General features: G+C 39.4%; 1 protein-coding gene across 1 annotated transcript in view; it reads right to left on the reverse strand.

Moving 5' to 3' along the window:
* Positions 1-16888: 16888 nt before the first annotated feature.
* Positions 16889-26243, reverse strand: part of KCNK5 (potassium two pore domain channel subfamily K member 5) — a 34930-nt gene continuing 25575 nt past the window's right edge. Inside the window, exons 2-5 of the mRNA XM_053937795.1 lie at positions 25721-25832; positions 24130-24296; positions 22859-23027; positions 16889-22035 (exon numbers count right to left, since the gene is read on the reverse strand). Coding sequence (XP_053793770.1) covers positions 21221-22035; positions 22859-23027; positions 24130-24296; positions 25721-25832 — 1263 coding nt within the window. The 3' untranslated portion in view covers positions 16889-21220. The remainder of the gene's footprint in view (positions 22036-22858; positions 23028-24129; positions 24297-25720; positions 25833-26243) is intronic.

Here is a 26243-nt window from a genome sequence, read left to right on the forward strand (position 1 = left end):
CTCACAACCAAGATCAAAAATCTATCCCCACGGGACTAGAAGGATGATCTAATGTGGGTTAATATCAACACTCAGATTATCCTTGTGCTAGGTATAGAAGTAAAGGAGGCCTCTAAGTTTCACTTGGAGGTATTGGGAGCTGTTGGAAGAACAGATCCCCCTAAGCAAATCATTCCCTGATTCTGATGTTCCCTTCTTCCCAAAGCACTCCCAAATATTTTCATTTGTCTTGAGTTTTAGGCATAAAGAAAAATGTTGGATAATATCATAGCCAGATACATCTTTAAATACTTTTTTATTTTTGCAGAGGTTTACAGGGTGAACAATTTGGTGGAAAGAAGTTCCCGGTGTTATCAATATTTTTCAGTGTATAGCCTTAAGATTTCCTTACAGGACATTCACTGAGTGGGGTTAAAGAAAAAAAGAAAGAAGTAGCTTTCATCTGTTTGCCAGTGAAATTCAGTTTTTGTTTCTCACACTGAGGTGTCAGAGATTTGTTGTCCTTGTCACATGAAGCACTTCATGACAGGAAAATGATGTTCCATTAACAAAAGTCATCAGCAGAAAGATCCTGGCAGTGCAGCCATGCTTGATGTTTACTTAAATCAGCTATTGTTTTAGCAAATTAGATCCACTTTTACAGCAAGGTGTTTAGATTTGGAAACATATCAAATTGAAAGAGAAAACACAGCTGCTGTTCTGTTTAAATGTGTATTTATTTACTGAACTAAGCATAAATTTGAGAAAGGTGGTAAAATAATATTTCTATGCGGAAGTGCAATTTGGTTTATCAATTCTCTATACTTTCAATACTTCAGTGTGCTGCAAAACTAGGTTGAAAAAATATGACAGTATTGCAGAATTATCAAAAGGAGATAGAGCTGGAATGAGGACAGCTGCTTATTTAAGCAGCTGTGAGGGAGGGACAGACAGTGTGGGATGAGGATGATAAACAAGTTAGTTGGTTCTTCTTCCTAAAATTCATCAGTATTTCATTGTCACCATGAGGCGCTAACACTCAGATACCTGCTAAGGTGAGCAGAGTAGCTTAGAGAGCCATTTTTTTCAGGTAGCAAATACCAATGCATCAGTCTGTGTTCAGGTTTCCCTTGCAATCACAGGGGTTGGAAACTGACTTTTTGGTAAGTGAAGGCAGATCTGAAGAGATTTCACACCAAAGGTAAATGCCATATTCCTGGCTCACGGAAGTCATGCAGCATGTACAGGACTGACATAAGAAGCTTGGCTGCTTTGTCTCCAAGTGTTTTGGGGATTACAGCCTTCCCCATTGTGAAAGCTGATCTCAGGATCTGGGATGAGAGGAGGATCACCAGTGTCTGTGCATCAGTGGCACGAGGTACTGCAGGTAACGCAGCTCCTCTCACCCCTCCGGTGAAAGTATCCCTGTTTTTAGGGTGTCTTCAGAGCCTCTTAGAAAAAACATTTCAGATGTGTAGAGTCTCTCTGGGCCTGCCTTCAATGCTCAGCCTGTGTTCCCAGCCCCAGCTGCAGTCCCCTACTTTAGGGCTCTTCTCCAGACATGGAGTATTGTCAGGACCTCCCAGACGAGGCACAACGCTGCATCTCTTTGGTAACATAGTTCCAGTCAATCCCCATTCAGTGTAAAGCATACCAGAACAAAATACACTTCTTTGCTATTATTTTGCCTGCATCAAGAGTTTTGCAGCTGTAGTTACTGTGGTTTTCTCTCCTGCCTTCTTAATTGAGACACAAAACAAATTGTTTTTCAGATTAAATCAACTCTTGCTTTTAGTCTCCATTCTGCTGCTTGTGGGGGTGTTTCCTGGAATATCTAGGGTTTGGTTTTGTTCCCCTAGAGAAGCTCAGGAAATTTCAGCCAGATTTAAGTCTGACCTGAAATGTGATGTCAGCTCTCATACACTGAAGTTTGTTAAAAATATGAAAACACAGTGTGAATCATAAAAAACCAAGTGATTTTGATTCCAGGATTATGATTCTAGCTGGAAAAAATGAGAATCAGTAAACTGAAGACACAAAATGATGCTTTGACTTTGATGCATTTCCCTTGAAAGGGGAGAAGAAATAACTAAATGCATCTGTTGATCTGAATATGAAAAGTAGATACAGTACAATTTATTGCTCTTGATAAAATAGCAATAGCATCGATAACAATAGCACCTAGAGTTTATTGCTGTAATAAAGTATTCCTTCTTGAATTTCCTGGTGTGAAAAAGGCACTTTTATTTGATGAGCTTTAATCTGTAAAAATTCCTGACTACTGCTGTGCACACTGGAGTGGAGCAGAGAAAGGCAAATATGCAGGTTAAGGAGAAGATGAAGGACATCAGCTTGTTTAGTCTAACAAAATAAGCAAAAAATAGTGAAGTGGGGTTACATTTACTGTAAGTAAATACACTGGGCCATAACATTTCGAAAGGAAGAGAATACTTAAGCTAGAGGATAAGGTTAGCATACTAAAAATAGGTAAGAACAGGTCAAGAATAGATCTTTGCCAGAAAACAGATTTCCAGACCCCAAAGGAATGAGAATTTGGAACAGCCTTCTTCTAGAGCTGAAATCCCTCATTAGTTTTAAAGGGAAGCTGGATGTATTTGTGAAAATGGTACCTGTGATGCCCATGGAATATGCCTGATTGTGCAGAAAAAGAAGATACTCTCTGCTCTGACATTTTTATTTTCAGCCCTTTCTTTTGGATGTAGGATGAGAAAAAAAAATTTAGAAAGTATGCAGGCCAGACATATCTTCACTGTACAATTACGGGGCGGTAAGTGTGCACCTCTTATGCATCTGACAGTGGGAGCTGAAACATGGCCTTTCTCAAGTTCAGAGCTGTTATCAGTCAAACTTAGCAAAAACAAATTTTCAACAAGTAAAAAAAAGTTACTTGTTTTCTCCCCACACTGTATTTTAGTTATTTGTTTCTCTCCATGCTGTATTTTGTTCCCAAAGGAAAGAAACCAGGAATGTGCTGCCTTGGTAGGAAGGATAAAAGGGAGAAACTTTCTTGCTTTGGAAATGACCTTGTTGAGTTGCTCCAAGCAACTGATGGTTTTATATCTAGCAAGTGCAAAGATTAAGTTATTAATACATGTTTATAGAACACATAAGCAAATCTCCCTACTATACCTAGACAGCAACAAGAGAGGGAACAAAATACCTAATTTAATTGGAGTTGGTGAATCTGAGGAGTCAGTGGGGAATCAGACCTGCCAAACTTTTGCTACATCAGACTGTTGAGGTAAACTGCCTCTTGTGCTTTGCTGCTGCCAGAATGATTCCTCAGGCATCAGCTCCAGTGAGATCATAAGCCTGAACAAGGTATCCCTCTCAGCAGAATTCAGTCAGAGTCTCCAAACATTCAGACATTATGACTCAGGCCTCATAGAGGCACAAGTTTTATCTTTAAAAGGCCTTTGATTTGTTGAGTATGTATGTGTCTAATCTGATAAAACTTTAAATGCTGTTTTACCAGTCTTTTGCATAAAAGATCAGGACAGATTAGGATATGCTTGATCCTTAGTGTGAAATTCTGACAATGCTGTAGGCAGTGGGAGTTCTGCTGACTTCAATAGACCAGATGCCTTTTGCTTTCATCTCAGGAACCCTTGCTACTGGTGAATAAATGCCTCATTTGTGAATTACAGAGGAAAATCAGTTCTCTTCCTTTGTAATTGAAGAAATTAGTAACCAAAGGGTCAATTTGAATACAAAAACTGAGCGAAAAATGCAGTTTCTCAACTGTTATTAAAATTAAATTACCTAAGATGTCACTTCTTAGATCCTGTGAAAGCAGGGTACATTTGGAGCTTATTACAGGCAAGAAAACAAGAAATCCAGGAGATGTTTATTTGATAGATAAGATAATATTTTGACTCATTTTTTAATATGTCTTTTGAGCTATGTAATTCATTGGCCAGTGGGCTGCCTCTCCCATGAAAGTTCTGATAATTAATGCAAACTCACCAAAAGCCAAATCTTTTCAAGCCAAAACCAAAATCTTTTCTGTAGTGAAGCTTTATGGTAATGTGAATATTCACATCCCAAAACAAATTCTCTACTGCTTCTTCCATGCTACAGACAAGACAGTAGCAAAGAAACATCTCTGTGCAGCACAATATTGAGAGAAACATCTTTAGTTGAAAAGGGCAGGAGACCAGAAGCTGGAGGTAAGGATCAACATGAAGTAAATAGCTGAGCACTTGCATTCATTCACCAATGATAGTATGGAACATTTCTGAAGGTCTTCAAAAGTACGAGGAAGGTCTGGCCTTTTGGGTAACTGGATGGAGTATCTCAGATACTTACATTTGTCTTTTTAGTTCAGAGGAGAAAACACTTCTACAGGATGCAAGGGCACTGTGGTTTGATTGTGGTAGTAAATCAGTTCCACAAATTCCTTATAATCCATATGAAAAACAATGACAGAAAATAAACAGATCTTGAAAGTTATACCAAGGTCTTAATTTCTTTTAGAGGTATATAAGCTTTCTGTGAGCCACCAGAGCATCCAAGGACAATGCCTCATGGGAATGATGTCTGGGATGCAAATTATCATGCTGCTCTGCCAAAACATGTTCCAGAGGACAGTATATATTACTGCAAAGACTTATGCAGGACCAAAGGAGTATGTGGAATGCAAAATGATTTGCATTAGGTGGTGAGAGGATCTGGTGAAGTCCTGGTCACATCTGTCTCAGACATAAATTTGTGTGGCAAGATCATGGGATGGGTTTGCTACTGTAAATTAGATGTTGATAGATCAGATAGTTTCAAGGTAAATGCTTGTATGGCAGTAAGTCATGAGCAGGACAGAGATGTCTTTCCAGGTGGAGCAGAGAAAAAAATCAAGTTGACTTAGTGCTGAAGCATGATCCAACAGCAACATTGAGGCTCCCTGTCTATGGCTCAAGGGTGATATACTACCACAATGGCAACTTCTTCAGACAAAGACCAAAGAAGAAAGCTCATCTTGAAGACCTTGCTAACTTCAAGGTGCTGAGAGATGTTTAGTTGGTTTTGCGATTCTGAGGTTACAAAAAACAGAAGCAGATTCAAACAGGTGGAGGGGAATTCAATCTTAAATGTGGAGGCCGGAGACTGATCAAAGTGGCTTGCAGAAAAGCGCACTAGAAGAGAAACTTGGAGTGGTTAAGGAGACTAGAACCCCAATGGCACTGCTGTATGGATTTGGGCAAGGCAAAATGTCTGATCTTGGCAGATGGCATGCACATATACCCCCAGCAATGTGCACATTGACACTATCTCAAAGAATAATCCAGGTTTTCCAATTGCTGTTCTAAGACAAGATCAAAATTTATAAAAGTAAGTTATTTTGATAAAGTTGATCTAAACATAGACAGTTAAAGAGAACAAATGGCATCACAAGTTTTGAATTACAGTTGCCATTTGAACATTTCTTCTCTGATAAAAGAATTGTTGTTTTCTATTTATTTGTGCCATTGCTGGAGGTGTACATTGCTATTTGGTATTATGGACAAACAAACTGAGAGAAGAGAACAATTATTTTCTGAAAATTATTATTTGTATATAGTTTCATATTTATTTTCAATACTTTCAATTTTAGAAGATTATAATGACCAACAGTAGCTTATTTAACAAGTTAATATAGAGCAGTTTGCAGTAGTTAGATGGCTATTGCTAGTCTGTGAGTCTTTTCATAGTGTATTTTACCAGGAGTCAAATCTATTGGATTTTACAGCTGCGGTTGATATGAAAGATCCATCCAAACCTTGCAAGACAGGACTGTGTTATGAGTGCTTCGTCCCTGACAGCGTTCAAGGCCAGGTTGGATGGGGCATTGAGCAAGCTTGTCTAGGGGGAGTTGTCACTGCCCATGGCAGGATGGGTTGGAACTAAATAAATCTTTAAGGACCCTTCCAACCCAAACCATTCTATGCTTCTGTGATTCTGTGAATATGTCAGCCTGAACACTGAAACTGTGGTCTACATTTTCAGTGGTGTTGGTATGCTACTCCATTTATCCAGTAATCTGTCGCCAAGCTAATGTGTCACACACATGTCCTTCAAATTAATACAATTATTTTTCTACACTGTCTCAGATTTCTACATACCATTGGTGCAACCACTGCATCCAACCCCAACACTGGCTTTCCAGCAGGATTCAGTGCAACATTGCAAGCCTACAGTGTGTTCATGTACTGTGTGACCCTTCAGAGTTAAAAGTAACACCTAATATTACCAGCCTGCTTGCACGCCCATGGTAGCCATTCAAGCAATTTTCTTTGACCACTCTTGCCCATGTTCCTTGAGCTTACAAACCAATTGGACTGTAATTTCCTTGGAAATGAAGGAAAGAAACACTGTGAACAGCAATTGGCAGAGCTTTGTTCATAAAAAAATTGGTTTGTTCATAAATAACTTGAAATCAGATTCCACTTCAATAATGAACAGATTTTCCCCTTGCAAACATCACAACAGAACGAGCAGAAGGGGTTGCTGTGCTCTGTCTCACCAGGACGCTACTGCTACAGATGCTGTAGGAAGCTGCTTACAGAGTGTTTGCACAGGTTTGCTCCCCACCCCATGAGAGACTGCAGGGAGTCATTGTACCTTCTCCTTCTGTCCAGGGATTTTGACTAGGTGAAGAGATGGAGCTGTTGCCTGATGTGTTCCTGTGTTTCTACAGGGAGCCAGTAGAGGGCAAGGATGGCTTGATGTGAGCAATCACACAGGTTGCCCAGCAAAGCAGAAAAATTACATGAGCTAAGGGAAAGGGCAAAAATTAATGGGACTCCGATGAAAAGAATGCCCCAGGACCTCTCTCTTAGCTCCTTCTCCCATCTTGTGAGACAGGCAAGTGCTGTGGATCATGGTGGTGAGCCCATATTGCAACAGGAGCCTTGCAGGACTCAGGCACAGGAGTCTGTCTGTCCTCAGTGGGACAGACGTGGCCCTGCCTGCCTGAGGTGTTGTCGGTCCCCTCCAAGCCTAGGAGAGGGACAGGCCTGGCTGCTGTATCTGTTGTGAACAGAGGCTGCTCTATTACACTGGTCCAACCCCCACTTCTTCATCAGCTTTCCCACTGTCTTGAACTGCTGCTTAACATGAGCTTAGAGGAAGGGTCTTCCACTGATATCATATGGGACCTCATTTCCCTTTTCTTTGCCAGAAAACTTTAAAAAAAGGGTAAAGAAGTTTTTTGGCTCCATTCTGGGAAAATGGAATTAGCTGCAGTATAAATAATCTTTAAAGATTTTGTAATCCAAATAACCCAATAAATTAAGAAATTAAGAATAAGAAACACAACTCTTATTTAGATACTTTCTCTGAGCTGAATAAAACTTCATTTATGTCAGTAAGTACTTCAGATAGTCTCTAATATACCTTATAAAGCATTATTCATTATTTTTTCTTTTCACTGCAATTTCAAGTCCTATGTCCAGTTGATTTATAAGTTTATTATAATATGTTTCCCTTCTCTACAAGCAAATCATAGGTGTCTGAGAAGATTGTTAATTCCTCTGCTCCAGAAACAGAAATAGCATAACATTTTGTAAATTTGTCTGAGTCTGTCACAGGAGCTGATGTAAAACCTTTCAAAGGGAAAAAACAAAAACAAAAACAAACAACAAACAAGCAAACAAACAAACCCCAAAAAACCAACCAAACCAAATGGTAAAACCAGTGGTAAACCAGTGGTAAAAATGGAAGTGAAATGTAAATAAGCTTCTTGCTTTTTTTCCTGAAAGAACTTTTTTCATAAGATTTCCCAATAGTCAGAGGTTTTGCCAGTTCTCTCACCCACAAAGGGAGTGATGTTCCTCTGAGATACCAGTTGCTGCTTTTTAGCTATGACTGTGCAAAGCATCTGTGCTACTCTGGAAGACAAAGCCTTTCACAGAATTTCTTACCTCTTTTTCCATCCCTTCAATTAAGCAGTGAGGTAAATGAACAGGGACTTGTTAAACAGCAGTGAAAGGCCACCAAATTTAGAATCCAGAGAAGTGTAATCAAGAGAAAACTTTTATAATTTTACATGCATGACAACTGATATACAGTACAACCACTTCATCCAAGTCACATAAATGCATACATGTGGCTGAAAAGCAATGGAACATGACTAAAGAGTGGGAGGAAAAGGTAGGCAAGGAGAACATACTGTTCAAGGAGAAGCTGCTTGAAAAGAAAAAAAAAAATAATTTCCTTCTTTCAAATGGAAAAGCAGAGGGGATAGACTGACATAGACATAGCAATCTTTGCCTCAACACTATTATGTCCAAACACTTGATACCAGAAAGGAAAGCTAGACAATGAACTAGAAGATTCCACACAGCACCATTTTCCAGTGGCCTTGACAACTAAGAAAGTGCAGGATATAGAAAGGATATGAAGTTACCTTGTCTTTTTATTATTTACTCTTCTATGTTAGTACATTCTAACCATGTTGGGGCAGCCAGGTAGGTAAGTAGAAGAGTTATTTCTGCGATGCGTATGAAATATTGCATCTAATTTACAGCAGAGTCTCATTACCCTAATACGTAAGAGCAATAATTTAGAGAGTGATAAAAACAGATCTGACCTCTTAGAATGGACACAAACTGAAAGGGACCTCAAGAGATAACTGATATATGCCCTTCTCTACTGGGTGTCTGTACATGTGGCAAGACTATCCCTGACAGTTTAGCTGTTTGCCTAAACAATTTGCAAATTCTCCAAGAATTTAAAGTCCATGTCCACCTAGGAGTTTATTGCTCTTACAGTTGGAAATCATGTTGTTGTAGCACTAGGCTCTGTCATGTTTATTGCAATGTTGACAGATTTCTTTTATTATTTTCTCCAAGGCCTACAAAAGAACAATTTAGCCCCTGCTTAGCAGTCTTCAGCAGTCTTTTACCCATCAGAAAACTTATGTGTACTGGCTCTTTTGTTTTCTTTTTTAGTCTGAATAAACACATTTTCAGCCTTTTCTAATGACTTTCTCAAATGTCATCTTTTCTTAAAACTTGTTGCTATAATACAGACTGCTCTCAGTTTACCTATACCTTCCTTAAAATCTGATTATCTGATCCCATGCAAAAGTCTATATTAACCCCACCATCCTAGGAAGTGGAACAATATTTCGTAATCATCTCTCACATGTTCTAATACATCCAGGAATTATGGCTTATACATCCCAGGAATTATGGCTTTGGAAGCCATCTGATGTGTTTGGTGGGGGATCTTTGGCACCTCCCAGCTCCTTTAATACAGTAGTAATTCTAATGCTATTCTAGATATTTTATTTGATTTTAATTATCATTGATTGAAGTGTTTGAAATTACTTTCTTAAGGTGGATGGGATTTTAAGAATTTCCTGATATGGGCTCTATACTGGTGCATGTCGATTTCTTTCTCATTAATTCTGTTATTAGTTTCTTCCTGTTTTGCTGCCCAGAGGCCTCTGCACCCAGGACAGTGAAAAATTAAAATGAAGATGAGAACAGGAACCAATTATTTCTACTTGATAATGGGAGCATAAAATGATCACAACATTAAACTTCAGAGAGTTACATGTTATGTGTAAGAAAAATTAGTGCGTTAGCTGAAAAAAGAACCTGCTGAGGGAGGTGGTGGAAACAGCACCAGTAGATCTTGCCAAAACTACAACCACTTGTTGTCAGCACACTGTCATATGGGTTTGCTCACTGCAAAGAGTCACACATTTGTGAGGAAAGAGGTCTGCTCACACACTGCGGCCTTCCAAGGCTTTAATAGCATTAAAAATGGGTAAGAGCAAACGAACCTTGTATGAGGGATTCTGCAAAGGAGACCCACCTAGGTTCTGGTCTGATCCTGAGGGAAACAGCACCACTGTCTCCCTTGTGAGAAGATGGGTGAATGTAGAGCAGCAGCAAGACGTGAAACACCACATGGTCTGTAACAACAGGGAACAAATTTATCGCTTCAAGAGAGAGGGTTGTATGCTTCTCATGAAGCATATGGACATCATTCTTCATTTAAATGTCATATAATGGAGACCTTTAGTATGAAGATATAGGTTTACCTCTTTTTAACCATTGAGGATCACTGTGGTGAATCAGTGGGAGAGAGGAAACAACTCTTTCTTGTGAGGTGATGACAATTTTTGCTTCTTCAAAGTCCTTTCCCAGCAGGTGGTGTATGGTGGTACATGCCCTGCCCTCCTTGCCTGTGGACTTCTATTAAGGGAACAACTCCCATCCCAGAGTCCCAGTGCACAGAGATGCTTCAGGGCCTTCATCTGCAACAAGAAATACAAGAGAGAGTGTTCTAAAACTGTTGAATCCACCCAAACTCATGCTCTTATCCTTCCCACTCCAAATATTAGCCCGGCCTAAACATAAGCACAAGTAAAGGTCAGTTTAGCAGGACATGGGAATGTAGAAGAATCTTTTTCACCTATAGTTGACATAGTTTCTTATTCCCCCTCATGCAGATTACCACAGACTACCTGCTGTGTGCAGGTGCTCTGGAGCGAGGGTTGCTCCATTTTCCTCCTCCTTTTTGAAGTTCTAGATGGTGACTGTCTCTCTAGGCCTGTTTCTCATTCCTAGAGAATGTACATTTTTGTGTACAATGGCTTTGGTGCTGCTCAATATCCCTGATACTTGAAGAAGACTTCTCTACCTCAGTTCAAGACTAACCAGCCAAGAGCAATGCAAACTATAAAAATATCTCTGATAATTCTGCCTGGGACCACCGGCAGCTGCTATTCATATTCTGCTCTTCTGTGCCTGTAATCAGCTGATTGTCCTGGTCTGAAATGGTCCCTTTACACTCCCTGGCACTATAACAGCCTAGAATTCATCTATGGCACGTGGTACCAGCAGCATCCATCCTATGAGCTTGTGCCCTTATGCATTATCAGCTATATTCTATATTCTCCTTCGTAATGCAAGTGGCAAATCTCGTGGTGGGCACTTCTGCACAGAGGCGGTGTGAGACCCCATTCCCGCTCCTCCCCTCTCACTGGCATTCTGAGGCCACTTAGAGTCAAGTGTTATACATAAGTGGTTCCTGACATTGATCTGTGATATTTTAAAGTCACAGTTCTGGCATTTATTTGGAATTATTGTAACTGGGAAAGTAGCACATATGGATTTCTCTACTGCTTAAAAAGATTCCACTGTGGGAGTTTTCTGTACCCTAAAGATTTGATATGTAGGCTGTCTTGATTATATTGGTTGCCATCTGGTTTTCAGTCCCACTCTTTGTTTTCAGTCTCCAGGTCATTATGCCTTTAGTAAATAATCAAACATATTTTGTTCTATTCAATTTCTTTTCTTCTGGTGAATTGTTGATTAGGAGCCAAAGGTTTATTTAAACAGGTGATAGCTTTGCTGCTTACTTGGTGCATTGGTAACATGATTTTAGGTCACATCTACAAAGACAATTGTAGTCATGCCAAGACTGACTGAACACACAACAACAAGCTAAAGTGTATCTAAGGCTGGGAAGCCTTCTGGAGAGTTCCAGACAAAAAAGAGCTAAGCTTTATCCTCCCAGTTCAGAGGCTGCAGCAGTGGATACCACTGTGGTTATGAAGTGGGGCAGAGGAGTGTAGGAGTGGCAGTAAGTGGGAACTGGAGTGGGAAGAAGGGGAGGAGGAATATGCAGCTAGAAAAGGTGCAACTAAAATTCACAATAGGCATAGCCTCTTTCAAAACCTGTTTTGGACTGGAGCCTCACTAACAAGTCCCTGTATTTCAATAGGTTTGCCCAGTCCACTTCACTGCCCCCTAGTGAAGTTCAACCCTTGCCCTTTACTGAACTACACCCATGCAAATCCTAATACCCAGCAGATAAAAATAGCATGGCTGAATGCATGTAAAAGCTTGAGTTTTTCACTGAAGGAAGCTATGACTGCTCCACTGGGTGCCTTGGTTGTTCAGTGTCTGTCTCCTATAGGTGAAACAGTTCAGACTGACACTGTTTGAAGGGAAAAGCCAAGTCTATCTTCTGACTATCTGCCTCAAATGCCAAGAGGCTGGTGTGTCCTGCCTGCAAGCAGCCATGATGTTCCTAAGAGGCATGGGACAGATGCAACACAGCTGAGGAAAGGGGAAATTTAGACATATAAGTAAGAAGACAAGTGATGGGAACCAGAAGATATAGACCAAAGGGTTGGAAGTGGCATCCTTCCTTAAAAAATTACTTGGGTCATTACTGCATAGGTCTGACTAGAATGTGTGTTTGAAATCAGTCACAGTTCTCCCCACTCTGAGTCTTGTTGCTATTGCTTTCAAGAATTGTCATTTTACAGTAAATATAATCTGACAACACCAAAGTCTCTTCCTCCCTCTCTGTGCCAGTTTATCCCATGCATTTGCAAAACCACATAGCACTTAAAGGTACAGTAATATCTGAAGGCAGAAGCTTTTAAATAAGAGCCAGTTAGAGCTACAATCCATCTCCACCTTATTTTTTATTTTCCTTGCATTATTTGAAAGAAGCCTGTCTCAAACCTACACATTTTAAAAGGCTGACAGTTCTTTCATGCAGATTTTGCAGCTGTTAAGCCTCCATAAGATTATACTTTATATCCACTGACAAACATCATAGAATTAACTCCCCCAGAGACTTGGCCAGACAACATATTCAGAAAACTGCTTAAAATTATTTGCCAGAAAATTAATTTCTTGGTGTTTTAGACTAAATCATAATTAACAGATTCCTCAGCTACTGTAGTTCTGATTTCTTCCTGTACTTGATACAAATTTTATATCTTGCCCTAAAAAAAAAAAAATTTCTTAATTCAACTCCCCATCCCTTTAACTTTGCCTGACTGACATGCTGGGATTACCAGAGCTGGAGCTAAATGTCAGGCTCTCTCAATCTGAGCAGCTGTGAAGAATAGAGAACTTACACCACAAAACTACAGATAACTTGAAGGTTAAATTTTAAAAACAGGTCTTTGCTTTACCTTCTTGCCTTCACCTGATCTCTATCATACATCTCAGACTCTAGTCTCACAATTTACATCAGTGAATTTCACTTTCTGAAGATAAGAAGCACAGAAAAAAAAAACCTTAAAATTTGAGTCTTCTTCATTGTATGAAGGAAAGCCATCCTTGCGAGCCTTTCTCATTTTAAGCTGCCCATTTTGTATCATTTATTAAAAACTAACAGACACAAAAACAGCCAAAGAGTGCAGTGTCCCCCTCAGGTGTCCAAGGTGTGTTGATTACCCCTGCTTTTGTATTAATTTCCCATTCTAATCAGCAATTAAAAAGCAGGCCAATTAGCTTACTATTTTTCCTTCCTTTCCAGCTGTGCCAGAGATGAGTTGGCAAAAGCCCCAGGATGAGAGGGATAGAGTATATCAATAGAGACTGTCTGTATCTGAAGTGTTAATTTGTTCCTTTAGTTTTTGCTAGCTGCCAACAACCCATAAGCCACAAATATGAAGGTTGCCAGAGAAGGACAACAGAGCTTTATGAATACACACTGACACTTTAGCTTCAGAAGCTTGTGACTTCTATTTCAATGTGAACAGATTTATTTCACATTGGTGTGCACAGATTTTGCAGTTCTGCCCAGCAACCAGGAGTATGTAGGAACAAGTGCTCCTCTGCAGAGTTTATTTTGATCAGTATGGATAGCACCCAACCCACAAATCAGCACAGAAGAGGATTTTTGTCTCTGATCTTAGCGGCATTAGGAATTATACTTCCTTATACACCCAAAAGCTAACTAGATAAACAGAAATGTGATCAACAAGTGTCCAAAGCCAAAAGTCCAGGAATTTTTTGCTTAGTCATTCATAGTGAGTGCATTAATTCTCCTTACAATTATAGGCATATTATGGTGCCATACTACACTTTTATATCAAATAAGATTAAAAGTGTGTCAAAGTATTTACATTTTACCTGAGTTAATAATACATAGAACTAATTTGAAAACATGAGTGCTTTTGTTTAGCATATTTAGGAGAGTAGCCAAAACAATGTTATTAAAAGTTAGCATGGGAAATTTTAAAGAATGTCTATAGGAAAAAACCCTGACTTGTACTTAAGGTATTTTGTGTTTTAACCTCCTCACAGAGGAGAAATTCATAGTTGCAGAGATTTTCAATTTTTCAGAATTCATATTTTCAATTTCTTTTTTCTGCTTTGTCATTCATAGCCCCACCCCTGTAAGGAGTAAAGAAGGGACAGGGTATATTTCCCACAGCTTTCTCCATGTAGGAAACAACATAACCATCAAAAAATATGAAGAGTTATCACTCTTCTGCTCTTTCCTATGAGCAGCAAAGAGTGACAAGAGGGAGAAAATTCTGGCATCTCATAAAAATATTCTAAGAATAGAAACCCAAAACTCTTTGAATTCACAGTTTTTTCAGTTTAACTTGTAAAATCAAAAATTATAATCAGAAGATTTCTCATATGTTAATATATTTTCCATATATCTACTCATTTTTTTATTAACCAGAAGGAGTTCTGGCTTGGAATCCTGGCTATCAGAGCAAGCCCTCCCAACTACAACATGGTACCTGGCTTTCAGGGAGCCTCTGTGCAGGAGAATGCTTCCAGCATCCCAGTCTACATTAACTCTCCCTTTGCAGAGAAGCCACGCTGGTGTGAAATAGCAAATTCCCTTGGTCAGTTAGATGAGTATTTGTGGGTGCTCTGTTTTGGTCCTCTTTGCTCCTATCAGTTGTGGTACCACTCCCTGTGCTAGGCTGGCTGTGTAGTCTGAGATAACCAATGGCTGCTACTTTGTTCAACCCAAGATTCACACGACCTGCTTAGACGCCTATTGACCACAAAACATCAACCCCCCTTGCCCCCCAAAACCCCCAACCCCTTATGAGTCTGTTTCCTTGGGAGCTGGGAATAAAATCAAGGCAGTAAAGGGCAGTTTTGCACCCCTTTTTCCCTAAGTCTTTGCCCTCATGCCACAAGTCAACAGGAGTTGCATCAGCTGCATGCAAAAGCACGTATTTGCCAAAAATAAAGTGAATACCCCTCACAAACCCCTTCAAGTACCCCAAGCTGCACAAGACCTGGTGATGAACAAATTTGAGTGGAGAGCTAAGGGCCTGCCAGGAGGAGGCAATGCCATGGCTTTGCTCTCAGAGAGATAGGTGACTCTGGTCAGGGCTGGGTTTACTACCATTCACCCATCACTTCCCCCTTTTCCTCAGGGATGAAGCCACAGCCCAGAATTAGTCAATAAGGCCAGGCAGGGTATGTGGAGGAGGCCCAGTCTGGGTGCAGGTCAAGGGAATTCTCCAAGAAACAAAAAGAAGTAAAAATCTAAGGAATGTTGTACTCGGCACAACCTTTTATTCTTCTATATCACAGTATTAGTTATCTTACCAAAGGCAGGTTGAGGGTGAAAATATGTTTAAAAAAAAAAAGTAAAAATCAACCAACCAAAAAACCCCCAAAAACCCACCCTTGCTGACAGACACAAGGTACAAGACACGAATTTAAAAAGAAAACCCTTCCTCTTTAAACTATAGGTAACAGAGCTCCACCACCTCCTTGCGTGAGAATTGAGACAGGTATTTTATGGGTTCTTTGGGACCTGGGTCCAGTTACAGGAAATTGCCCTGAATGGAGCAGCATTTCCCTGTTTAAAATGGTCCTGAACTGCAACTCATCCTGATTTCTTACTGTCTTCATCTCTCAGAAATAAAGGTTTGAGTTCTCTGTGTCCATGAGCTTGCAGGTTGCTGGTTTAATGTTGCACCAGGCATGGTAAAGTCCTACGATACATTCAGTGAACACATTTCAGGCTTTTTAAGTGTCAGCTGGTCTGTGATTTTATCTATCTGTTAAGCTATTGTGTTCAGGGAACCTGCAGCTAGGCATGGACCATAGGAACAGGCGTGTGTAACAGATACAGGTTTGTCCTGTTTTCCTACTTCTTGCTACCCTCCCCTCTATAAATTAATGACACTACTAAAATTCCAAGGGCAGAAGGTGAACAATAGTCTCCAGCCTGCTGGGAGCTGATAGAAATATTACTGAGTGCTTACCAGACTCCATGCTATGTGCTGCCCTCAGCTCCATGAGGAGCTGCCACCTCCCTCTTTGTCTCTTTTTGGCATCAGTCACCAGTCAGGCACTTCTTCCTTCACTGCTCCTGTTGTGTGGCTGGAGGAAAAGCAGAGATTGGCTACCCTCACTCAAATCCTACAGCATCCACCCTTTGCTGCCATGTCCATGCATCTCCCCACTTTCCTAGCTTGTACCTTAGCAATTCCACTCAGTTATTGAAAAGCCAAGGTTCAGTCTCTTCCTCCTCAAGCTGAGGTTGTCCCAGTTTCTTCAGATGGCTCCACCTCTGTCATGGGTACCACCAAGTCACACTTTGCTGCCCATTGAGGCAGGCAGTTAGCTATTTTCCAGCATGTTGCCAAGGAAACTGCTGGAGCTGAAGGACTGCAAAGAGTTCTAGCCTGAAAAATGGTGAGCACTGCTACTAGAAATATTGTGAAAATTCGTGAACAGCTACTCAGATATTTTAATAGCTCTGGCATGAGATTCAGATACCAGTCATAAATGTCCATTTTATTTTATCACAGTACTGATTAATTCTAACACTTCCTATCTCTCTGCATCTTCTTTAAAAGCAGCCCACTGATAAAACATAGCCCTTAAAATAAACTTCAGTTTATTTTTCAACAGCTGTCCAAAATCCACAATGAATAATACTTTGCTATGCTGTATCTAATTGAAGACCAGATGCCATTGAACTGAAGCCATCAATACCCCATACAAGTTAAGGCATCTGCTTGCATAAAACAACTTGCTTTTTTGGCTCTTTACCTTCCAGCTAGCTCTTTGGGCCAGGACCAGTCTCATCTGTAAGGTGCATTACAAGTGTAGGTAGTTGTAGAAAGAAATGATTACCACTGCTCTCATGACAGAGAGGATAAATTGTAAATTTTTTATTGTAAAATATTAAAATAAATTACATTTTACAAAGACTTAGCAAATATTTACATACAGTGTGATTCCAGTGACAATCAGCAACAAAGAACAGACAGACAGGCATATTATGGAGTGATAAGAGTCAGAACTGCCCAAATGTCAAAAGCCATATGAAAGACAAGCTAATTTTTAAAAGTAAAATCCATCACAAATGGAATGAATCCCACGAGGCACAAAAACTACATGGACACAAAGTTCTTTTGTTTAGTCAACAGACATATTGCTTTTGCTCTCCTCATCAGTCTCTACACACTCTCCCAGATCAACTGGAGGAAAAATAAAATCTTCGCACATACAGCTGTGTCACCATGGATCTGTTATCAGTCTGGTTTTAATTCTGCGTGCTTTGTGATATCCATTGCCAGCAACAGATTCACGAATCATTAGTTCAGAAAAATTAAATACTCTGATTTTGTATTTCCTCAGTGACTTCGTACCAGTGTATCAGATGTGTCAGGCTGCCTGATGTGAGACAGGTATCTGAAAGTGATGCCCTTCTGGTAAAAACAGGCTTCAATAACACAATACAAACCCAAGAAGCATCACAACGATGTCATGAAGAATAGGGTCACAGAGTCTTATAGCACTTAAAAGGCCTTTTGTAGGAACAGACTTCCATGGTCACATTTCAGGATTTAATTTTTGAAAAAAGAGTAAAATTGAAAGTACTGGCTCATCTTGGCAAAATTAATAAGTGAATCCATCCTTCACATGATGTGACTAGAAATAAAATCTACTTGTAGGCAATAGCTAGAAAGAAGCATCCATCCCTTCCTTTTCCATGCTTTTAAGCATTTTTTCTTCCTTAAATCTCTTCCTTAAATCTCTTCCCTTTCCTCTCTGTCCAGGAAGAGATCTATCTCACCTAGAAAACCAACTCCACAGCTTTAAGAAAACTGTGAGCTAAATGAAATCAATAGTTATCCAAAGAAAATGCTTCCAGATTGACCAAATAATTGAAATAACTACAAGACATAACCAGGTAGCACTAGGGAATTCACTCAGAGACACTTTTGGAGCTGAATAGAACAAAATCCAGCCTGGACACCCCTCTAAGTCATTACATGTAAATCTGAAGGCAGAAAGATATTAGTTTAGATCCCCCAGGCAGCTTCTTTTCTCAAGACGTGGAAGACAGGCAGGCAAAAAGCTCTCCTGTTTAGCTCTTCAGCACTTCTGAGACGGCACCATAATTTTAAGAACTCTGGGAATGGTTCAGCTTTTTGGAGAGAGCCACTATGAAAGCTATGCACCAACTAAACCCCTCCAAAACTCTGAAACATGTAGGGCTTAACGAGACCAATTCCGTTGGCCCCTGTGTAAAGAGGAATTTTTTCCCAGTGTTAAGATTACATTAAGGCACATAGTGGGATATCTTGAGAACAGTTTTGTGAGGTGTGATCATGTTTCCCCGAAAAACTGGGAATATTGTACTTGGTTTTAATAAATTTAAACTATTACTTTAAATCCCATGATACTTATTATGCAGACTTATAGTCTATGCTGACTACACTGGGAAAGGCCAGAGAGCCACATCTAGCTTGATAATATGAAACAGACCCCATCTATTCTCAGCTCTGGCATACAAGTGCACTTCACTACACAGAACAGAGTCTGGGTTCCAGTGTGCAACATCCCCTCCCAATCAAAGCAGCCCAGCCAAGTGTCTGGGTTGTATTATTTCAGTATTAAAGTGAATTTTTTCTTTCTTTTTTTCTTGTTTTTTAAATGAAGATTGGACTATGCTTTTCCATTTCATGCACTTGCTGAAAGTCTTTTCTCTCCTCATTGTCCTGTAGCTCTCTAACTATTACTAAAACTTTGATCTTTGCATCAATAATGGAAGACAAGTTGGAGGACTACAAAAACTATATGGAGCGCTTTCTCATTTTAAGTTAGTGTGGACTTTTTAAAACAAATAATATTAAAAAAAAAAAAAAGAGAAGGCTAAACTGACTACACAAGCATCCTGCGCATATGCACATAATCCTACCTAACATTTCTTACAGTTATTAAGTACAGCTGTCAACCACAACCCTTCAGATACAAAAACTTGAAGGGCTTGGAGTAATTTTAGAAGAGTGGGGATTAAGGTATCTTACTAGAAATAAGTAAGAATCATCTTGATATGGCCTCTCCCTCTTTCCTGTCAGATACAAGTCAAATTCATCCAGCCACCCCTGCTCCAAATAGTGTAAATATAATAAAATTTGATTCCAAATGAGAATCTCTCTACAACAATACTACCATAAGTTGCAGATTAAATACAAATCAAATTATGTTGACTCCACAGTTGTTTAGTATGACAGGTGGACACGAGTTGGGCACAATTTGGCCATTGTGTTCACATTCTAGTTGAAAAAATGTCATATGTGTGGAAAATTCGAGGAAAGAAACAGAATAGTAAAGACAGTCCCTTGTTTCACAGTGGATAACTTCAAAACTTCCCAACTAAAGGCTATTCAACCGGAGTGCTAGCTTCCCATATATCCTCCTTCTTCCTTGGAACAAGCCATCAACTGAAGCTGCAGCCAATATTTGTAGTTATCAGAAATAGCCAGTAATATAAGATTAGCATTGCAAGGTTCCAAAAGGTCTTCTTACAGAGCTAGTGTGTCTGCCAGCACTACACTGAAAATGAGACTGAGACATCTTTTAACTGTTCACTGAACTTTGGAAACTTTCGGACATACCAGAACGGCTTAAATACTCCAAAACCAAACAGATCAGCAGAACCTGACATGTTAGGGTTTAAAGGTCTTGGCTATTTTCTGTTCCAAGTGTATTGGATAAAACTGAATTCAATACCTCTTGCCAGCATATAATCAAGAGCCTCATTTGAAAGAGTTGTCAGGGTTAATGCATAGACATAGAAAAAGAAAGAAAAAGAAAACCATGGTAAAATTTCTTTGTAGCTCAAACAATTTGGGCATACATGCTATGAATAGACATGCTTCCTTCTAGTGAGTAGCCCATCTCCAAGCCAAAAGATAATACTTTTAGAAGCTCAGAGCCAAAGTTCCTTCTAAAAAAAAGTTCCTTATGGCCCGAAGTCACTTGATCCCATCTCAGTTTGCCCAAGGTTTGATATTGCCCAACCTTCTATCACGTGAGATAGAATAACCATTGTATACGCACATTGGTCAAACTCTAAAAACAAAACAAAACAATATATGAAGTGTAATCAACTGTTTCAAAAATCATCTCCCATTCAAGTCATGTCTGAAGTACCAAGGCAGAAAGGAACATCAAACAACAATACTGACTAATACACTGCCCAAATCAGCAGCAGTGCTACAGGTCTCTTCTGACGGGCATTAGGGCATTTGGAGAATGTCTGTGCTTCCCAAGGTGATTTTTTTCCTAAGAAGAACAGTAAAACTTCACCTGTACACAGATACTGTACAAGGTTCATTCAAGTATTTCCTTTAGGAAATGGACAATGGAAGGACACTTTCAACACTAAAAAAGTTCATTGCATCCTGCTTGTGCCCATACATGCTTTGATTAATAAGTCTTCCAGTCACTTTATTCTTTGACAGTTCTGGGGCTGATGTGCACTTAGCAGCCCAACTGGTGAGTTTCATCCCAGATTCTTCCTTGTTAGAAGGCTCCTTCTCAATCCATTCCTTTGGAACTCTTAATTTTAATATTTTATTTATGAAATTAGAATTCACTATAATTTGACAAGCACTGACATATTCTACGGAGATGCTTCCTTCTCAGTCTACAAGCACAGCTCAGCTAAGCTCTTAGTATCCTGGCATCCCATCCCAAGTTTCTCTTTAAGTACAGTGCCATATTTTTGGCAGTAACAACTTCACAATGAGCAGCTCCCTTGATTTCATTTGTGATAAATGTCGGATTCAAATCCAGGTTTTCAGAGGTGAAAGGCTAAGGAAGTAACCGAACATATTTGATGCCCAAAACAGTCTTGCAACAGTATAGTTACACTCCCAAACTATTTCCTCAATGAAATGCATGAACTCAGAGCAGATCCAGTGTATTAACTAGTCTTTTCTATTTTGTTCAAGAACCATGAAATCTAAAGAAGGAGTGGGACTCCAAATTCAACTGTTATTTTACAAGTCTTTCAGAAAAGCAAAGCTAACAGGCTCAGAAGCCAACTTAGGATGGGAAAGGAAATTGAAGTTTCTTCGTCTGGGACTTGCTTTTGTTTTCAAAGAGACAGGAGAAGCTGCAAACATACTTTTCTCCTTGCTCTATGTTCAATACGTACTGACCACTTTCAGAAAACCATTGTCCAGCATGCTTCACGTGGCAGCCTTCACATTGCTTACTGTATTATATTCATTCATCAGTTGTTCATAAGGCACAGAAAGTTCTAGCTCATTATTGGTAAAGGTAGATTCATCAGAGGATGGGAATTTTACCAATTTTTTTGCAGTTTCAGATTCCTCTGCAAGATTATCATCCATAGAGGATTTTGACGTTTCCTCATCATCTGAGATATCTTCCTCTTCATCATCATCTTCATTTACAAATGTAATATTGGCATTCTCAAATATTAAGGGCCGATAGTCTCTGGAATCCCACACTTCACCTTCTTCTTCACTAATCCTGTCCAGCTGGTTCACAAACATGGTTCCTTCTAGAGGGCTGTCTCCAGTATGTTTGTCATGGAGGGGTCTCAGTACATGACCATTTTGAATGTCCAGGGAAGCCTCATCATACTCAAAGGACTCTGTCTTTGTGTAAGTCACCTGAACATCGATACTGGCATTCATTTGTTTGGCATTTTCCACTATTATCATTTTGTCATTGCTTGTCTTCAGGGCCTTCTTCCCAATTTGCTTTATGAGGTCATTGTAGGTCTCTTCCTTCTTTGAAAGAAAGCTGAAGATGTTGACATCCTTTGAGGTACCCATCTGAAGGGTTTTTTTAGGCCGAGGGTGGTTCTCAAATGACTCTTTTCTTTTTTTCCTCCGTTTCTTGATTGCTTTGTGGACTTCCACAAACATACTGACCTTCCAGTTAACAAAGAGTGAGAGCCAAGCTAGTCCCAGATAGATCCATAACTCCACAAAATATCTGTAAAGCGCATGATAGTTTGCATCTGGATTTACACCTACAGGAAATTAAAAACAAAAACATTACTGTAAGAAGACTCACAGCTGATAAACCTTTGAAGTTATGACCCTGAGAATTGCTCTCTTTCTCACTAAAAGAGCCTTTTTATTTGAACGCCGGTCAGAGAGGTAGCGAGTGGGGAAATGAAAGAAAAACTTGATCACACATCTTCCAGTTCTTGGTCACACATATTCTGACCGCTGGACTAACAAAATAAAAAAGAAGCATATTTATCCTCTCCTTGTAAGATATAAAAGTGAACATTTTCCTGTTTAAAAATTACAAGTCTTCTTCCTGCCACTGAAGTATGCATATATAGGTACCTTCCTTGAGAAAAAGATTCGGAGTTCCAGTTACGAGGACCAAAGTGCTGAACAAAGCAGTGGCTTTTAGAGAAAGAAGAGGTTTAGGAGGAGAGAGGAATATGCTCAGCATTCCCCACTGACTAGTTCTAGGCAGGTGTAGAAAACATTGCCCTGTGCCTACACATCCTGCTTAGTATATTGGATCTCATTCAAAGGTGCACAACTAACATGGTGGGCAAGGTAGCTTCTTGCCTGAAATACAGACCTGGGTACCAGATGGACTTATGGACTCTAGAACTTGTCTGCAAAATTAATCCAATAAAGGCCTTAGGTGTCTACACCAACACTGAAGAGCCAGATCTAGTCCACTGGATCAGTACCCAGCTTTAACAGAATGTTCTATCTTGCAAAATGTGCTGGTAAAGCTTAGAAAATATCTTTTCAAATTAGGAGTTTGGAAGTAGAATTGCCTCACTATGCATGTAATGAAATAATACATAAAATACAATTACTGACCAGCAACAAAATCTCCAAATCCTATGGTGGTGATAGTGATGAATGAGAAATAGAGGCCTTCAATGTAATTCCATCCTTCAGTCATCATGAAGACAAAGGGAGGAATAACCAGATGGACCAACACACCCCAAACAATGAATATAGCCGTGCATGTGATTTGGGCTTTCCTCTGCGAAGAAAAAAGAAAAAGTCAGGGAAAGATCTCAATTTTTTTTTCCCCACCCATGGTACCAAGAATCATCTGACAGTACCAGATATTTGTTTTGTGCTAACAATTTAGCTACCATAATTAAAAGTCCCTAAAAAGTGACTGAAGTAAACACACTTTTTTGTTTTCTCTTAGGCATAACTCCCTATTCTTTTGTTGTTTCTTATTATTTGCTCATAGTTTCCTTTCAAACTCTTGGAAGAGTTTAAGAAGTCCCTAGTATTTTATAAATTAGCATGGGATATAGACATACCACTCTAGTCTAAAAAGCCATCAGTACCTCTAATTTTCCTTTTACTCATTTGAATACAGAAGATCAGAAGCGTTTTAAGTTGTTTTTTTCCCATTTCTGTTTCCTTCCCTTTGCCACTCATGCCAACCTCTGTACAAACCTCCACATACACATGTACTTCACTATTATTTTCTGTACTTTCTTCTCAGGTGTAAACCCAAGAAATTTCTTGCTCTGATTCTAAAACCAGGACCTAAAGCAGTTCCAGTGCACTCCAGGCACTATCACCCTGCATTGCCTCCCATTTCTGTGCAGAGATAGAACTAAGAATTCACTTGCAGTGGGGAAGGGAGGAGAAAGAAACCCAAACAAATCATCACCAAAAAACCAACAAAATGCCACAAACAAAAAAGCAAAAGCCAGTAACTCAGAACAAAAGACTGTTTTGCAGTAGGTTCACTGCACAGCAGGAAATAATTGTGCTAGCATGCAGGCAGGTGGAAGCCAAGCAGGACAGTGTATTTTCATTCCTGTGCCTGAGGACCTTGAATGAAACATTTGTGAAATGGAGCCTTGTGTACATTTCTAATGGTCTTTAATTGTTCTAATGGTTTTTAATGTAAGTAGTACCAAAGGTTTTTAAGAGATCTCATTTTGCTGAACTTCTTGCAGAACTAACATATCCCTCTTTTAGTTCTTTCAATGCAACACCATTTAGGAAAATTTGTGCAAGTGTTCATTTACTACAAGATAAGCAGGCAAGTTATGAAATGTAAGCTTAATTCATGCACCAAAACTACACAGTTCAAGGGTAAACAAGTAAGGGCTTACCAGGCTTACTCCTCTTTTCGTCAGAAACTGGCCCAGCCTCTTGGCACGTCCTCCGAAGAATTTCCCCAGAGCACTGATCCACGTCAAGCAGAGAGGGACTCCAAAAAGCCCATAAAATATGCAGAAGAGACGCCCAGCATGTGTCTTTGGGGAAACATTTCCATAACCTGAAAGAGATAAGTATGTCCTCCATCTGTTCTGGCTGAAGAGAATTCAAGGTAATTCTACCTGTGCACAAAACAACACTGTGTGGGCTCCTACTGTGTTGGGCACTCCTTATTTCACCATCTAAAAGGGATTTAGTTTACTCCAGCTGCTCATCTTCTGCAACTGGATGTGTTCCAATTCTACTCTAACAAACACGTATTCCATTACTGCACTTGAAGTGTTCCGTAGATTTTGTGCATCTTTTTCTGGACAAGATGGGATAAATAGAAAAGAAAGCTCATCTCAAAACTTCTAATATGATGGCCTAATCTTAAGCAGCATTGTTAAAACTTGACTGATTTAATTTTACAGAATGAAACTCAAAATTCATCCTGAAGCTAGCTCCCAGGTGAAAGATCCACTATACACATTTAACTTGTGACCTGGTACCTTTGTAGTGTAAGAGCTTGTGAGTTAAGTGCAAGGCAAGTAAGTGCAAGATATTTCAAATGAATTTAGTTCTTTGCTGGTCACAGAATGCAACAGGGCATTACAGATTCAGGTTCTAAAATCAGTAGCCTATTTTCTCAGCTTCTGACAGAGTCTTCTTATTTTGGAAGTCTTATTGACTTCAACATTTTTCATCAATTATAATATAAGTTGAGTATTGTGAATTTTAAATAATAAAGAAAACCACAGTACTGCAAATGGTTTAACAGTAAGACTTCTACATTCAGTCCTCTCTGGTTATTTTGCATTCCTTTTTTTTTTTTTTTTTCTTTTGTAATTGTGCAACATGTGTGTAACAACACCATATAGCAAAGATTTTTCTGTAAAAGCAGAAGGCAAATGATGTTGAGTTCTGAAAACCTATATATCACAGGAGAAAGAAGTCTTCCAGTGCAGAAGATCTTATAAGTACAAATCAGTAGTGATATTTAAAAAGCAGCAGTTGTTCTGATTCACCTTTTTTTTAAGAGGTGGATTAAAAGTATAGTTAGTTCTGCAAGCCAGGAACACTGATAATTTAGTAGTAGCTCAAGAGAATGCATGTGTGTAACAAGACAGCAATCCAAAAACCTCATATGCACTTGCCTTAGGTATTAGTTTAATTGAATGTTTTGTTACTTTTGTTTTGGAATTTTACGATTTGGAAATTTAAATGCATAAATCAATGGAATTGGAATGACACCAGCCAACCCCAACAGCACCTTTAATCCATTACTTATTGGAAAGGCACACTTTTCTCTTCTGTACACACATGGAGAGGGTGCCAAAACCCTTGGTTTTTCCTCCATGCATCTGCAGGTGAACACATATTTTAGGCAGCTCCAGCCACGGGGACTTTATTCGGTGGCTACCTTGACATAGAAATGGGAAAGTACAAAAACAGTAGAGCCTACAGAAAACTACAGCTAGGAAGGTTGACATAGTAAATATTTACCGATTGTCGTGATCACAGTAGCAGCAAAGATCACAGCGTTAGGCCAATTCCAGTTGTTGAAAGTATTGTTCCCAGTGATGGCAACCCCCTGTCCAGCAGCATCTGACACAATCTGTAAGGAAAAAGTAACAATCAATCTTGTAGAATCCTGGCAGCCTAAAAAAAGAAATGTGCCTGTCCCTCTCAGGTTTTCCCCCTTAGCTCATACTTTCAAAATAATCTCTTGAGTTTTTTGTGAAGGCTGGCCTAGTATATTCACTAACAATAATTTTATGAAATACTAAAAACTTTCTTCACATAAGAAAAATTAATGCAGGTGCTCTGACATTTCAATAGGGAGTTTTAATTAGATAAACTTTTACTTGACTTACAAGTTTAAACCAAATGGATCTCTTCCAGAGAGCAAATAACACTCTGCAGACTGAACTAGCATTTAACCTCCAGTGCAGATTTTGAATTTGGTTTAATATTAGGGACATGTTCAGAACTACTATGCATTTCAAAACACTGGTACATGCCTCAG

The sequence above is a fragment of the Vidua chalybeata genome, chromosome 3, assembly GCF_026979565.1.
Source record: "Vidua chalybeata isolate OUT-0048 chromosome 3, bVidCha1 merged haplotype, whole genome shotgun sequence".
NCBI classification, from domain to species: Eukaryota; Metazoa; Chordata; class Aves; order Passeriformes; family Viduidae; genus Vidua; species Vidua chalybeata.